The sequence below is a fragment of the Musa acuminata genome, chromosome BXJ3-2, assembly GCF_036884655.1.
Source record: "Musa acuminata AAA Group cultivar baxijiao chromosome BXJ3-2, Cavendish_Baxijiao_AAA, whole genome shotgun sequence".
In the NCBI taxonomy this organism is placed as follows: Eukaryota; Viridiplantae; Streptophyta; class Magnoliopsida; order Zingiberales; family Musaceae; genus Musa; species Musa acuminata.
The window spans coordinates 30,147,101-30,164,012 of record NC_088350.1 but is presented as its reverse complement, the minus strand read 5'-3'; the positions used below and the strand labels follow the sequence as shown (position 1 = coordinate 30,164,012).

The 16,912-nt window shown below is 43.5% G+C and overlaps 2 protein-coding genes across 3 annotated transcripts; one reads left to right on the top strand and one right to left on the bottom strand.

The window, feature by feature from the left end:
- Nucleotides 1-1,985: 1,985 nt before the first annotated feature.
- Nucleotides 1,986-6,824, bottom strand: LOC135630938 (phosphatidylinositol 4-phosphate 5-kinase 1-like). 2 transcript variants are annotated; one of them, XM_065138264.1, is made up of 8 exons: nucleotides 5,340-6,824; nucleotides 5,080-5,247; nucleotides 4,826-4,991; nucleotides 4,219-4,329; nucleotides 3,892-4,085; nucleotides 3,659-3,789; nucleotides 3,487-3,583; nucleotides 1,986-2,711 (listed from the first exon to the last, which is right to left on the bottom strand). In XM_065138264.1, exons 1-8 carry the CDS (start codon nucleotides 6,509-6,511, stop codon nucleotides 2,405-2,407), a joined length of 2,346 nt encoding a protein of 781 aa, XP_064994336.1. In that variant the 5' UTR covers nucleotides 6,512-6,824; the 3' UTR covers nucleotides 1,986-2,404. The 2 variants fall into 2 exon arrangements, 1 of the variants encoding a protein (XP_064994336.1); XR_010494189.1 differs by having other exon boundaries at nucleotides 2,661-2,711; nucleotides 3,487-3,596; nucleotides 5,340-6,651.
- Nucleotides 6,825-14,134: 7,310 nt separating this feature from the next.
- On the top strand, nucleotides 14,135-16,012 carry LOC103975531 (protein FAF-like, chloroplastic). Its single transcript, XM_009390514.3, has 2 exons — nucleotides 14,135-14,272; nucleotides 14,406-16,012. Exons 1-2 carry the CDS (start codon nucleotides 14,253-14,255, stop codon nucleotides 15,748-15,750), a joined length of 1,365 nt encoding a protein of 454 aa, XP_009388789.2. The 5' UTR covers nucleotides 14,135-14,252; the 3' UTR covers nucleotides 15,751-16,012.
- The last annotated feature ends 900 nt before the right edge of the window (nucleotides 16,013-16,912 follow it).

Here is a 16,912-nt window from a genome sequence, read left to right as displayed (position 1 = left end):
AGCCGCTTTGAGCTGCAAGCGCATTCACCCCCGCCCTGCCCTCTCCCCGAAAAGGAACGCTGGGATTTATGGGGATGGCTGGAGTCAGGAAGGGAACAATTCCCCTCTCTTCTTCGTATGATGTCAACTCTCATCGGGGAAGAATGAACAGTGTCCGTGGGTCAACTTTGGCTTCCTCCTCGTGAAAGTGAATGGCGTCTGCAAGGCATTAAAGAAGAACTTGCCACCGAGTCTCCTTCTCCTTTAATTGGTTTCATCCGTTTCAGCAAAACCCATTAATTACGAGGCAGGAAGGAAAACTTGGTGGTCTCCCATATTTAATCTGCTCACACTTCTCCTCTCGAAGCTAGTCTTGCATTTAATAGGCCATGCCAATGTGGTGTCTTCCCTGTTCACAACCTGGCTGTTGGCATGCCATGGGGAAGGGAGAAGTGACATCCACGGCAAGAGATGAGAAAGAGAGAGGGAGGGGATAGATAAGGAGCTGATTAAGAACATCCACGGGAGTCTCTGACCACGTTCACATCCAAGCCATGGAGCGGAGACTGACATAAAGCAAAAGCCTTAATATTCGCATGTGGAAGCTCCCAATGCCGTATAGCCAAACGCCAACACCGCATTCATTGGATTGCTGTGTTTTGCTCAAACACTGCAGACAAGCCCCAGACCGGCCGGGCCATCAACAGTAGGAGAAGACAGGGACGTGGTAGTGGCTCCATCCCCTCCATTTTTCTCCTCCTCTTCCATTAATCCAATGGGACTTGTTAATGCAATGACATGGACAAGTTTCATGGGGTACGTGAGATCTCGAAAGATACAGATGCGGTGCATGGATGGATTCGGTAACATGCTTTAGGTTGCAGGCTTCGTCGACAGTCGTCATCGCAAGAAGCGCTCTCTCTCTCTCTCTCTCTCTCTCTCTCTCTCTTCTGCTGCTGTACTTGCAGCTGCTTGATATAAACAAGCATTGCGACCTCTATCATCGTGTACTCCGCATAGGTTAAAGACCGAAGACTGTGGCCAGTTCATCAGGTTATAATAGTAGCAGCAAAAGTAGAAACGAGATGGAAGTACGGAAAGGCTCATGCCCTGACACAGACTTTGACCTCATGAGAGCAACGAGGCGCAGACAGAGAGAGCGAGGGGGGAGAATAGGAAGAGGAGGGCACGACGTCCGATGTGCCTCCCTCTCTCTCTGATACTTTGACAGAGTGAGTATATAGAAACGCTTTTGTGAATTCGTTAATAGATAGATAGATAGATATTAAAATGCTTCGTGAAGTCATACGAATAATTATTTCTATTTTTTTATTTCTGAGAATTAAAAAAGTGCTACGAAGAAATTTTGAAACAAGAAATTAAAATATGAGATTTAGCGACTAAAAAATAATTTTATAAAAATTAAATATAAAGGTAAAAAAAATTGCCCCAATGGTGGATCCCAAAACAGTGGTGGCGGTAAGTGTTCTTACAGTTCTTGCATAGTTTCGTTACCATCGGATGCTCCCCAATCATGTGATGGGCTCAGTAACCAATCAAAAGTTGCAGTTAAAGAGGACCCACATCCACAAGACACGACAGGAAGCCACGTGGATAAGTCCATGGTACTCGCTAGTCAAACCAATCCAAGGCTGCCTCCCAAGAAATCAAAAGGCCAAAAGGATGAGGAAAAGAAGAATTAACATTGAACTTGGAACAAAGGAAGGAGATAAACCAGAGAGAGAGAGAGAGAGAGAGAGAGGGAGAGGGGATCAGCAGCGCATCTTCCATGTCGCACTTTTCTCTCCTTTTGATGCCATTCTCCCTCACACTTTTTCCCACCTCCAATGCCCCCTCGGTTTAACCCTTCCACAAGCTACCAAGTGTAGCAGCATAAGCTTTCTCTGCATCCTCTGCAAAAGCTTACCCCCCCAGCCATTTAAGTACTGGGAAAGGAAGGAACAATAACAGAGAGAGAGAGAGAGAGAGAGAGAGAGGTGTCTCAGTCACACAAACAGCTGGTGCAATTAAATATCTGTATTTTACTTTCCTATCCTCATAAAAAACATCATCAACATCATCATCCACCTTATTCTATGCCCCTAACAAAAGCTTGCTTAGAGATTCCTTCATTTCAGGAAGTAAAAGAATTCTACTCCCTCCCTATCATCAGAAGGAAAAAAGATTAAAAACAAAAGGTAAAGTAAAAAAAAGAAACGGAATTCAACTCTCCCTCACCCCAATGACCATGTACACATCTTTCACCATGGCTGAGCTTCAAAATTCAGCCTCGGCCATCGACTTTAGCAACCATAAAATTGCCTATATAATCACACAATGCAACTCCATGCTGCACATATGTATTAACATTTGATGCATGTTGCTCCCACTGCTGCAGCAATCCTCTGTGCAATGATAGCTTATGTTAATCATCTTCCACAAAGATTCTGCCAATGAAATCCTGGAACCTTCTCGAGTAGAGCTTGGGGTCCACCGCCGAGATGGAATTGGGATCGACATGCAGCGATTTGTAGGCATGCTCCAATTTTTTAGTGATGTCGTAGTCCTGGAGGATATCGATTATACCAAAGCAGAGCAGCACATCATGGAGCTCACCACTTCGTGTTGGCGTCGACAACCCACCACCAGCTACAAGAAATGGCTCGGACTCTGTTCTTGTAATGCGCTCTGCTCTTGCAGGCATGTTTGCACCCAGACGGATCGATGGTTTCCTGTTCATTGCAAAGAAATTTCGATATAGAAGATATGATCAAGAGAAACATTACAACAACAGGAACAATTGTCCTTGAAACAGGAAATGTAATCATTCTACAGAAGATAATTAAGAGATCATGTTCTCTCCTTTTGCTACACATGAAGCACACCTAGGACTCAAATGATGCCATATTCATCCCATGTAGGCCAACTAGATGACAGTGGAGCTACATCATGATGAGAACCACATCATGCCACTTACAATTGCTACGTGGGGCCTGATGGAGGAGGAAAGAGTCCATGAATTTTATAATGATCCAATTACTCCATCCACGGGAACAGAAGTAGATCATTGGCTGATGACTACTTGACAGTTTACAAAGCAACAGCTTTAACGGGTTGAGTTAGCAAAATGATTAATTAATTGCAGATGTATGAAAGCATAAAAGAGAATAAATAATTAGTTCTTGGTGCTGTGTTCTATGGACAAGATTCGGAAACAGTGATCCCCTATCTCTGATGGTAGCAGACAATGACTCCTAGAATTACTCTACCACAAGGTTCTCTATGAAAAGCTAACTTGGATTTACAAAAGCACTCATCCAATTAGCACAAATTGCAGTACAAGAAGGCATCTGAAATCTAGTTTTCTACCATACCAAGAATGAAGATTAACCGGAAGCACCACTTTTCTATCACACCATGCATCACTAATGTTGCTCAAGGAGCATGTAACACCACTAAGCTTTTAATCAGAAAACATACATTGAACTCAACAATGATAAGACATACCGTGTGTCCAGCATCTGATCATCTTGACAGGTTGACGCTGAGAAGCTCAAGTCAGACCAGGCTTCTCCACGGTGAAATGGGTCTTTGTCATATAATTCTGATCATCATTTCTATGATTAGATCAATGTCAGATTCATGAACTGTTTACAGTTAAAATCAAGCTTCGACTTACTTGGCAAATCCGGAAATGGTGACAGGCTTATTTTAGAAGCTGAGAGATGATCACAGAAGTGAACTCCCACCAGGAGACTATAATCCATAATCCCCTCTGCTTCTAAGAACTCGCAGTCCTGCTTGATTTGTCTACAAGGTGATAAAGGTTCTATCAGACCAAAGAACACAAAGGGGAGATTGAAACAAACCAAAGCAATCAATCAAATTTCTAGTATTAGAATGTGATCTTACTCGAGAAGCTCTATGTACCAAGACGTTTTAAGGCGAAATACAAAGTCGAGGTCGAGATCCTTAAGGGTTGTTGTCTCATCAATCTCACCCTCAGCCTTGTCAGTTGTTCGGCCATGGGAAGAACCTTTCAAATCAAATCTTCTATGTATTTGATATCCAGAGCAGAACAAATTACCCATAACAATGAAACGGACCTGGATTCCAGCCAACATACATGTGTCATAAGATCAGATAATAACAAATATATGTAGAAATTACAATAAAAAGTGAAGCCATGTGGTTATGTTACTGTAATATACACAAGCTTATGCTGAAATATTTGCATACCTTCTGACCACCAATTGGTTTCACACAATGCACACCATAGAATCTCGTCACTAACGAATTCTCACAGTGACATACATGTCGGTAATAACTGGGTAACATCCTAAGGAGTACCTGAAAGTGCATTGCAAAACAAATGGAATCAGTATCAAGGGCCATACTTTGCAAGAAACGTACACAAAATACATAAGTATTACCAGCCGAAAAAAATCTCAAATTAACATTGTTAAATTCATCAAAGACCCCAAGGGAAAAATTAAGTGTTTACTTTGAAACAAGTAATAAAACCAACTCCAAAATAAACAGGCTTGGAAGCATTGATCACTCCCAACTGAAGAAAAAAAAGGAACCCACAGTGTGTTATAGCACATTGTCATTTCACTAGTTATATAAATACCAATGGCCAAAAGAAAAACCCCAATCTATATCAAAACTATTAACAATTAAATTTATCAATGCCTTTTCAAGTTCATCGGCAATAATTGAATAATAAAACATGTCTTTCCTTCCCACAACAAATGAAATGACTCGACGAAGGTGATCCATAACTAGAAGACCTGGAGAATCCACAATTTTGGTAAAGGAAATCCTGGAGAGCTAATCAGCTAACCTTCACTTCAGATTTCTTTACTGTCTTAATCATAAATCGATCATCCTGGGTCAGGAAAAAGAAGCTGCCACTCTTCCCAGGGGAAGACAGCTCCCTCAATGCGTCATTTCCACAAATAGCTAACATATAATCTGCCGGATCCACCGAGAACAACTTCCTCAGGTGTCTGCAATCCAAGAACCAAATCACATACTTTCATCAATTAAAGACGCAAATTCCATTAAGCTAGAAATCATTCGAATAAAAAAAAATACCCGAAGACCCTGGGGCAGTAGTCCTTCCAGCGGAATTCAACCGACTGGTGGGGTGGAGTAGTCTTTGATCCCTCAGGAGGAAACCTTGTCCAGAACTTCTCCATCGGATCGAAATCTGCTGGCCTCAGCTCCCGCAGTTGAGTCGATCCTGGCTTTCCAATCGAGTATCTGAATCCAAAAACCAAATCGACGAAACAATTCAGTGCTTGCATTCATGGGTCAATCTTAGCAATTGCATGATAAACCCTTTGACCATCTACCTAATGCCTAATTGAAGGTTTAACATCAGATCGTAGTTCTTGTGCCCCTTCGATATTGTCTGCCCCGGCTTCTTTGCCTCCTGCATCAACAAGACGCTGGGCCTGCGTCGCTGGTGCACAGACCCGATGAGGGTGCCACTTCCATGGTCGAATGCCAAACCATCTTTGTACAGCATCGATGCCTCGAGGGTGTCGATGATATCGCAGGTGATGTCCCCTGCGTCTCCGTCCGACTCCCAAATGCAGATCCTGGGGAAGTTCTTCTCGGCCGCCGAGCTCCCCCTACCGGCCGCTCCTCCATCGACCGACGACGACCGCTTCCTGGGAGCAAGGACCAGCGGTGCAGTTGGCGCCGATCCATCGTACAACTGAAAGAAGGGGTTTCTCCTCCCGTCGGTCTCCTTCCAAGCAGCAGTGGCGGCGGGGTAAAAGGTTCCGTTGAGGGCCTTCGGCTCGCCGCGGTTCCAGCTGCCGACGTAGCAACTGCCGTCCGGCCAGGTGAAGACGCCGCTGCCCCTTGGGACGCCGTTCTCCCACTGGCCGTCGTATCGGTTGCCGTTAGCCCAGATGAGCGCGCCGCGGCCGTTGATGACGCCGCCCCGCCACTCGCCCACGTACTGGTTGCCATTCCGCCAGACGTAGCGGCCGCGGCCCTCCTGAAGGTTGCGCCGCCACATGCCCTCATAATAGTCGCCGTTGGCGTAGGACTTGCTGCCGAATCCGTGCTTTCGGTCTGCCACCCACTGGCCGCGGTAGGTGTCTCCGTCGGCTCCTGTGAAGGTGCCGAAGCCCTCCATCCGGCCGGAGCGGAAATCGCCCTCGAAGGTGGCGCCGGAGGGCCAAGAGAACTTGCCCTTCCCAGTAGCCTTCCCCCGCCGCCACTCCCCCTCGTACATACACCCGTCCGCCCAAAGGTACTTCCCACGCCCGTGCGGCGCGCTGCCCACGAACCCTCCCGTATACAGGTCCCCGTTCGGTAGCACCTTCTCCACCGCCGCCTCCTCAGCGGAGTCGACCGTAGGCGTCACCCTCCGCCCGCCTCCCCCACCCTGCGATCTACCCCTAGGATGAACAGGAGGCTTTTCCCCGTCCTCAGCCGCCTCCTCCACGCCGGCTCCGGTAGTGGTGGTGCCAACGGTCGCGTCGCTATTGTCATCAGCAGGTCGCCGCATTCTACGTCCTCCCCCGGCGATCGCAAGCCCTAATCGCCGGCCGTTGCGACGCGCATTCCTCACCGATGAATGCAGATCCAGCGCCTGTTTCCTCCTCCCCCAAAAGATGGCTCTTTTCCGAAGCGAATCAAGACCCAAGCCGAACCGGAGAACAAAGACAGGAAAGGGTCTCCAAAAAAATGAGATGAGTTGATAGACGGAGAGAGAGAGGACCAGAGAAGAGAAAAGATTTTTGTCGAGAGAGGACGCGGAAGAGGAGAGGAAGGTCTGCCACAGTTGCCGCTTTACCCTTCGTGTAGGAAACGTTGCAGCCGCGACGCGAGAGAGAGAGAGAGAGAGTAGTAATAATACAATCCAACGACACTTATACTGATCCGCGGAGACACCGTATCGTGTCGCAATGACGATAATGCTTCTAGACTCATCCTTAATTACCCAACAGACCATTAGCTCCAACTGTCAGCCCCCGAGGACTATTTACCAGGATCGCCAAACCCACACGGAGCACAGTTTACCATATTACTCCCTCTGATTCGATCAACTGAAGTACGTATCCCGGGCCCACTCAGGCGTGGCGAGGATTTAGCGCGTGAGACGGCTGATCCCGTGCCCGCTGTCTCGATGGTGACTTGGTTTTGCGGATCGGCGTTTTTAACGGTATCGTCCTTGGAAAAATCCGACATGATATGTTTCCATCTTTGGTAGACTACTTGGTCTTAATTGTCGTGGATTTCTTCGTTCGATGCTCGCCGTTATTTAGGTAAACGTAGCTGATGTCGGCTCCTAATTAGATTCTCTCGTCTTTGTTAATCACCTCAATTTTCAATTCACAGATTAAATTCTCGCATTTAATTGATTGAGGTGGGTGAGGATTAAATTCTAATTAGGTGCGGATATAATTGGCAATGTAAATTGGGAGGTCGAATGCATGACTTGCTATTGATCAAAAGAGAGACCGGGTTCATATGGGTTGTGATCATCACCCTGGAGATCGACGGTGAGATTGACACCTAGATGAGAGAGAAAGTGAAAGATGATGGGGTCCTCACGTTGTGTTAATTAATGGGTGTGAAGGCTGATAAAAGATTTAGGTCGATATTGAAGCTTTTTTTTTTTTTGTGTTCTCGGCATGATTATCAATTTCATTTGATCTAAATCATTGATCAAAATAGAAGTCGATAACAATATACTCGTTAAATTCTTATAAGTTAATTTTAATATTATTTATTTGTTAATCAAACTCTATGTATATATGGCGTAGTGAATGGAGATTCAACATCTTGAGAAGTCTTCTTATTTTATTGATAATCATTTTGTTACGGTAAGTAACTTTTTAAGCCGTGGCCTCGGGGCCGTCGCGGCTCGGTTCGGGGGTCCGGATGTCGGGGATCTCGGGCGGCGTCCCTCGGGGTCTCCCGGCGGCCAAGCACGGTGGTTCGGGTCGGGAGGTCGGTTCGGTAGTTCGGGTCGACGGTTCGAGTCGGTGGTTCGGGTCGGGAGGCAGCTCCGCCGCAGCTTCGGGAAGAGGCGACACCGTCTCGTACCTGCACACAGGTCGGGCCGGGAGCTCGGCCCGACCCCTCTGACGATCAAGTTAGAGGAAGATGTGGAGGGGGTTGTGGATGAGGCAGAAGAAGAGCCTCTGAGTGTTTTGTGTCTGAGTGAGTTCCCGTAGAGGTTGTGTGTCTCCCCCCCACCCTTTCTCTTTAGAGTTTGGGGGTATTTATAGATGAAGTTTGATGTTACCTGACGTGGTTGTCTGCAGGGCAGGACTGTACCTTCAGTGGCGTCTGACATTACCACTGGGATTGCGTGGGAGGCCGAGCTGCCGCAGGGTATGGCGAGCCTCGGGCAGTGTGTTGCTCAGGGGGTTGCTGTCATGGCGTGTCACATCACCATTTTTACCCCTATCACATTTCTTACTCGAGCTTTTTCACTATGTCAAAATACTAGATCGATTCTTATATCAAATATCATAACCCAAGCTTGATGTACTAACTTGCGACACATTAAGAAGTCTAGACCAGTAGAACTAGTAATTTAATCTCTTCTGCAATAAATCTGGTCAATGAAATAAAAATAATCTATTCTGTAGTTGAAAATACTACTTCTGTAATAGATCTTGCTTCTTCTCCCGCTTTCTTATTTGATCTTGTTTGTTTCTTTATTAAATTTATGAATTTAGTACATATAGCGAGAACGACTATTCGTTTATCAATTTTATTTGGTCTAAACTATTAATCAAATTATCTAGACTAAAGTTAATAGTAGTATATTCATAAAATTTTTACAAGTCAATCTTAATTTTATTCACCTTTAATGTTGGATTAATAGAGATATCCACCTTTAATGTTGGATTAATAGAGATATTACACATAACGTTGCTGGAATCCAACATCATAAATAAATGGATGATAACCTATTTGATGATTTAGTTACAACTCGAGGGTTCAAGGATGATTGATTTTGATGTGTTTTTATAATTTTTTGTTAGAATGACATATTATATAATTCAAGAGATTATGAAGAAAAATTACCAAACTTAATTAACTTGATGTTATCAATAAGTGATATGATTAGCATTTCCAATCAAAACTTGATACATGTCATCTTAAGGAATATTGTTTTGTTGAATCGATAGCTGCAAAAAATGATATTAGTCAAAGCAACATCTAATTAGATAAATATCAAAATTTTCATGGACTTTCGATACCTCTAGTAAAATCTTTTGCGAGAGAAGAAGAAGAAGAGCAATATGTGATAAGAAAATTTCAGAAACAAAGGTTACAAGATACAAGCATTTTTCATCTTTTTTTTTTCTGTCCAATGCGACAATGCTTGAAAAATTGGTCAGGTCAAGTCAATTTCAATTAGTCGGATTGGGAATCAAGAATTGCAATGTCGATTAGGATTTAATTGTCTGGTAATACATCAAAGGTGTCATAGAGAGGCGATCGTAGTTGGTTCAGTGCTGCTGGTGGATTCAATGGTATCGATCAGTGGGATTATTAACATACTCGAAGCTTGCTTTTATGATGTGATAGATTAGGATGTATGTGTTAGAATAATCATATCAATGACCTCAAACTTATCGTCCACAGCGATAGCGAAATGATTAGTGATGAGACTAGTAGCCATGGAGAATTCCAAGTAGAGCTCAACGTGTGTGTGTGTGTGTGTGTCAATCTTCTTCGACTTGTGTGTATGCATTAAATTGAATGTTGCCGAGTTCATATTTGAGAGCATTCGATAATATAATATTTTAGTTAGAAGTTTATAGTCTCATTTTATTATTGATAACTTTTTTAAAAAAATATAATAACATATTATTTTTTTATCATCCTAATATTATCAATTTTATTCTTTCCTCTTATTTCATCCTTATCGTCGTTCATCACTATGGTTGATACTAAAGACTCTGTTCGTCTCGCTCTTAATATTATCCTTCGAAAAGAAGAAGAAAAAAAGATTAAAAAAATATAGTTTTATTTTATCGTTATTAGTTCATTTTTAGTTCAATTATGAGAAATTAAAATTAAAAAAATCACTTAAATGGTTGGAATTAAAACTCCAAAATGGGAATTGATTTGGGTGCATTAATGAATCGAAGAGATGGGATACACTACCAACATTTTCTTAAATTTTTTGTTCTTTTAAATTAAATTCATTAGTTAGTCCATATCTAACACGAGATGATGGCATGATGTCACACACACATCAAAATAAATGCCGATATAACAAAATGTACTACTATATGTGTGCCTTTGAACAATTTGGTTATTGATGTAGGACAAAATTCGTGAAATGTTGAAAAAGATAAGTTTTTCTTTGGATTATATGAGTGTATGTGCAATTGCTTAGAATATCAACATTAATATGTCGAGGAAATAAAAATAAAAAAGATGAATGAGTATGTAAAGGAAAACAAAAAACACATGTCGAGTCAAAGATCAATACCTAAATTTGGAGCTTGCAATAAATAAAGTTGACCAAAGACTTGTAACTTAGTAGTTTGTGTCAACAAATGAAATTGATGTACCAAGAATCTATCTCGATATAAGAAGAATAACAATTAAGACAACACAATAACAATCAAGTATGTCAAAATAAGGGACCCTATATGATTTCAAAGATGAGGTGTTGTGGTCCACTTGTCTTGATGATGATGAAAACCTAATGTATTCATTTGGTCCCTCCATCGTTTTAATCTAAGGAGGTGGACTGACTTCATATGGAGTACGACTAGACTCCAATAAAAAAAATAAATTTTTTTTTTTACTTTTTCGATTTAACACTAATTCTCTATGGATAATAAAACTATATAAAACTTACTCTTAGAATTTAAGATAAATTCTAAGTGTCCTATAATTTGATTTCGACAAGATTCATTTACGAGAAAATACTTATAAAGTTATTTGATGTCTTATCAATCATCATTCTTATCGAACCCTAAATGAAAATAAAAAGAGAAAACAATTTGAATATGGGTGATTGAAGTCTTACTCGATGGACACAATCGGATAGATAACTTGACATCCCAAGTGCATGGTAGGAGGGGTTCCACTCGAGTGGTGTAATGTCTTTGCAAGCACTCGATGAGTGACTATCATAGACAAAAATGTTGTCTCCACCACCAATTCACTAACTTTACATAAGTTGATGCAGCCATCAATGGGGTGTCCTATGTTACCCATTTCTCAAGTAGTGGGATCCCCTATTGGAATGTCCACTGATCCCACGTCCATTACGATGTCATGTGGTGTCCAATTCTATATCGAAGATGGATAGAAATATACACAAACAAGGTACTTTTGTATCTTAGTATTATATAATGTATACACATATCATTTAAATAGCGTCCAACATCACCTCAATTTAAAAGAAATTATCATGAACTTTTCTAGCGTCATCACTTCTTCATAATATATGGACATGATGTTGTGCACCACAGCTAGAGAGAGAGAGAGAGAGAGAGGTCGGGCTCTATAATATGAGCATTTGTCTTTGGTGAGGACAACAATGTCACAACTCTGTGAAAAATAATATCACATGGAGGTCTATAAAGATATATTAATTAACATGATGCACGTAGTATTGATCAACCCTAGAGATGATGGCCTTAGAGAAAGCTTGAAACATAACTCCAACATGCATAGAGTAGAAGTCACGCATGATTAGAAGAACACAAAGTCAATCGAAAATAGCTATAGATATAAAGCAATGGGCCTTTGTCATGCATGACTCCCCGATATCTAAGCAAACACAATTGACCAATTGTTCTCGACTTGCATAGGAATTAGTTCTTAATCTAACACTCCTCTCTCTCTCTCTCTCTCTCTCTCTCTATCTCCCTGCACTTGTCATATCTCAAATCTTCTGAAGTGAGTTATGGGAAAAATGCCTTCCCTCTCCATGCATTTGATTGGGCTAGACACGGTCACATAGATTTAGTTTTGGTGAGTTTATGGGCTTGGGCCTGATGGCTTTTGCAATTTTTTTGTTATGGGCCAATTTTATTTCGTCGGAAAAAAATTGATTTATAAGAATCCGACGAATAATGAATGTATTATTATTAACTCGGATTTATGATATGGAACTATCATTAAGATTTACGATGAGTGTGAGACAGTGTGTACTATTTTAAGATTATGTTAGCTTTTTGATAAGATATCAATACTATCTTAAGAGAGGAAGAGTATGAATACTCTGAATTAGTCTCATATCAAAGTGGGTAAGAAAATAAATTGATTTATAGGAATTCGATTTAATTCTCTTGCAACAGTACTTATGAATACAATGTAATCAGATTTGCTGCTTATGCCTCTTGCCTCCGGTGCAGTTTGTTCTTACTGTAACTAAAAGAAAGCTGAAAGCTCATCTGATTACAACTATGGTTGCCGCAGAAATGATTTCAGAACTGTCATGAGAGCTTCGATGATATGATCATGAAAGTGTCTCTGAAATCCTCTGTCGATGATATGATCTTGTTACATAAAATGTGGATTCTCTCTTGAGTAGAGAATATAGATAGGTTTACGTCCATGTAGCTTGATCTTGCTCGACCCACCACCAGCAAAGTATGCCTTTGCCTTTGTCCACAAGTGCAGAGATCCTCTGTCTATGATCCCTACTACCGGCATAGGTAATCCAAGTGCCCGACAACATGGAACCAAATTGGCACTGCTGCCGCTCCGTCAGCCAGATTAGAATCTGTGGCAGGTGATGATGGGCCAGTCCACAATTATTAGTGTTCTTTAGCTTTCTTCTCTCATCAGCTGCAAAAAGGCCTCACGCTAGGAGAGAGTCGGAGATCTCCCCTGGATCTCAAGTGCTTGTCTGTGATGAAAGATGCTCCCTTTGCTGGATCGCATGCCGGAGCTAAATCTCAGATGGTGCAGAGCAAGAAGAGGCAAGCTCGCCATAACATGGTGGCCAAGGTTTAAGCGAATTCTGGGTTGGACAGTTGAGATGAACTCGACAAAGCTTCAGAACGGATTGGTCAACATAATATTATAGAGTCGGAGAGAAGACATCACGATTTACTTGGATCTGCTACAGAGCAAATTATTCGAACAGAGATAGAGAGAGAGAGAGAGAGAGAGAGAGGTCTTTCCAAGTCCAAACCACAACCACAATATCGACAGAATTGTCTCATGATCATCGTGTTTATTGGGCTTGTCGTCACCAAATGTCCTTCCCTATCCATTAAACGATTCTTCCTGTGCTTGATTGATGAAAGGTGGCCGAGAATATGCTGGCTCGTCGAAGGACGACAGCGACGTGCGTGTAATAGTTTTATCTCAACGTGGCTCCACCTGCCTCGTCCAGGCCAATGCAACACTGTGGTTCTGAGTCGAGAACAAGAGCTTTTTGTATGCATGCACTGCCGCGTTCAAACGTTAGGTGTTACCTCTGTTAATGTTAAGAATGGAATCTAATGTGTGTGTGTGTGTGTGTGTGTGAGAGAGAGAGAGAGAGAGAGAGGAGGAGGAGGATACTACGTCATGAGTCGGTATCATACGTCTAAAAATTCATCAAATTGTAGAAGAATATGGATCCCAAAAAGCTCAGCTGAAGTGGGAATGGATGCTAATATGCTTCACTGTGGTACTCATCAACTTAAGTAATACATACGCATGGCAGTGCTGGCGAGCTCTGGCGATCAAACTGACTCCAGTAATGTGTCGGAAAAATGCCTCAGCACATTAACCAGAGGTTTATTCTCGGAATTTAGTCTGATGAATGGGCCAAAAAGATGCTACAATGACAGGAGAGTATTCCACTCTTCTTTTCTACTAGTAAAAAGCAAGGCAAGGGAATCATCTATAGAGAGCATGTGAATGATGCATCATCTATCTACGAAAGCTCCTCCATATATACATATTACATATAATTGTTATTCCATTTTCATGGCTGAGAAATGTATGAGAAAGGTGAGCGAGTGATGGGGAAAGAAAAGACGGGGAAACGGACGATAGATAAAGCTGGAAAAGAGGGTGTGATTCTGGCTGCAGCAGCGAGTGGTGGGAGGGCCCCGCGCAGCTAAAGGTTCCACCCGGAGAGTGAGAGACAGAAGGCAACCCTGCTTTCTCCTACTACAAATACCACCTCTCCCCCCGCCATTCCTCATCAGCAGGGCTGCCTCTGACAAGCCACAAGCCAACCAAACCCATCCTCTCTCTCTCTCTCTCTGAGAAGAGAAGGTGAGGGTGGTCGACAAGAGAGAAAGAGAGGAAATTACATGGCACCTCCTTGTTTGAGGTAACCACAGCTTTACCGACTTCTCTTCATTTCGTAGAACTAAACTACCTCACCTCCTTTCTGCTCTGCTGGTATATGATCTGTGAGCTTCGGCTCGACTATCCTCAGAATCCTCATTGCTTTTCTGATCAAGGTCCGAACTTGAGATGTCGGTGGCTTTGCTGCAAACGCCCTTCCGACTGGAGAAGTGCGACCTCGCTAAGGATGATCCTGTGATGGCCCTGCACGATGAAGAGGACCTGCCCGGGCAATTCGACGTATGGAGCGCCATCCAGGCGCAGAAAGCTGCCAATCCGGTCGCCTCTGATGCACCAGCTCCTTATGTTCATCCTCTTGTGAGGCGGTCCTCCAGTTCGCTGAGCCAGAAGAGCCTCGAGATATGCACGGAGAGCCTTGGATCGGAGACCGGCTCTGATGACTTCTCTTCGTTCCTCGATGAGCTTGACCACGATTACTCGCTCGATATTGGAGCGGAGAAAGAAGAAGCGAATCATGACATGCATGACAAGCTGGTAGTCATGGAAGAAGGAGGAGTGTGGTTTAGGAAGAAGGAAACAGAGGAGGTCCAAGTGCCGCTACGCAAAGGAAAGGAGCTCACATCAGTGAACTATCATTGCTCCGTCAGCAGACAGTCGCATCTGAGGTCGTTCCCTCCGCCGCTGCCATCCATCTCCCGCCGCGACGGGGTGCCGTGCCTGCACATGAGGCCTCATCGCCGTGAAGGCCGGCTTCTCGTTGAGGCTGTCCCTGTACCTTCTCAGAACTACTTCCACGCCCAGCGCGGGGACGGCCGCCTCCTCCTCTCCTTCATCGACGCCACCTTCGACGATCCAGAAGCCTCCTCCGACAACATACAAATCAACGAAGAATCAAATGGAATCGAAGTAGAAGAGATCGAACGGTCAGCAGAGGAAGAAGAAGTGGAAGAGAAGAACTGCTGCGCGGAAGACGAAGACGAGGAGGAGGAAGAAGAAGAAGAGGAAGTGGAAGTAGTCGACAGGGGAGCCGTCATCGAGGTAAAAGTGAGCACACAACCCCAGCAACAGACCGGCGGTGCCATGAAGGTCCTCCGCTCTTCCCTCGTCATCAACAAATTCGTCGGCATCACGCCACAGAGAAGCAACACCAAGTGCGGGCTGCCGCCGGAAAGCGATGAAGCAAGCAAAACCGATCTCAACAACGCCGGCAAACTGCAGGCTACCACAGCAGCTCCAATCGTACGTCGACCCCCGCCAACAACCACCACTGCAGCAGCTGCAGTGGCGGTAGCCTCCACCCTCAGTGCCTCGGCCGAAGCTTACAGTGACGAAACGAGGTTGCCGATCGGCAACGACGGACACCTGCCACCGGACAACAAGCTGCTGTTCACGTCCAAGCGTCGGAACCGGGAGGAGCTGCTGCACAGCATGAGGAGATGCAGTCAGCTGCGCAGGCCATTGTTCATCAGGGAACCCTGTTGCATTGCCACTTCCTCCTGAGCCACAGCCTCCCATGGATCATTCTACCTCACTGATACTACCTATTTATCTACCTATATCTCTACCTATCCACGTCGATATTATAGTCATTAACATACTAAGGTCGCCCAACAATTAAGTGTCAAAAGCCTCACTGTTTGGCTCCCTTTGCATCAGCAGGTCAGTCTGCTGCTTTTGGACTGCCAATGTCCCTGTTTTTCCCACTCAGTGCTGGCACATCGACACCGTGATAATGGACAACTTGATATCATTGTTATTAGAATTTTGTTTGTTCCATGCTGTCTCTCACTGTGTTGGGAAATAATCCTGCTCAAATGTCTTAGCTTTTCTGTCTGCTAACACAGATTCGACAACGATGTGGTTTCCTGCATGGTTCAAAGAGAAGAGAAACTTACTGCATCAGTGATTTACATCTGCATGGTTCGAACAGAGACAATCTTTTAGTTGTTTCTGCCTTCATGCAGGCTCATGCCACCAATCTCCATATGAAACATCTCGGCCATGCAGTCATGACTGCAGTACGTCCATATCATGAGTTTTTCTGCCTTCTTTATCTACTAAGACAGCACAATGAAAACAACGATTTCTCGAATAGTTATTACTGCATTGCAGAGAAAAATACTGGAGCTAAATGATACCTACGATTAACAAATGACGGAAAGGAGATAGTACTTTAATCAGAGCATCGAGGCAAAAGTTTCAGCAATTGTGTTCATATGTATGGATGTCATGACACACAGCAGAGATTCTATGAGATCAGTGGTATGACTTCTTGCAATCCGTTGCCGAAACTTGCATTGTGAAGACCGATATCGATTGTCAAACGATACCCGCGATTAAGCTAATGATCAAAAGCAAATGAGTACCTTTGTGTTGAAGCATCTACAGAAGGTAAAAGACATAACAGAGGCCTTTCATGCGTTCTGCTCACAGAAGTTTATTCTTCTGTGAGTCGAATGTTCTCTCTATCAAGACTAGTAATGCAACAGGAACATGGACCACAGTCTATGATGAAAGATAAGCTAAATAAGAGCCACGAAGTATGGGTGAATACATGTATTGTTTGAAAGATGGAGAACAGGGCAAGTACAAAGATTGCTTGAGGCAGAAGCAATTAAAGCAGGGAATTGGATGTTGACCTACTGGTCTTATCAGGGGGGAG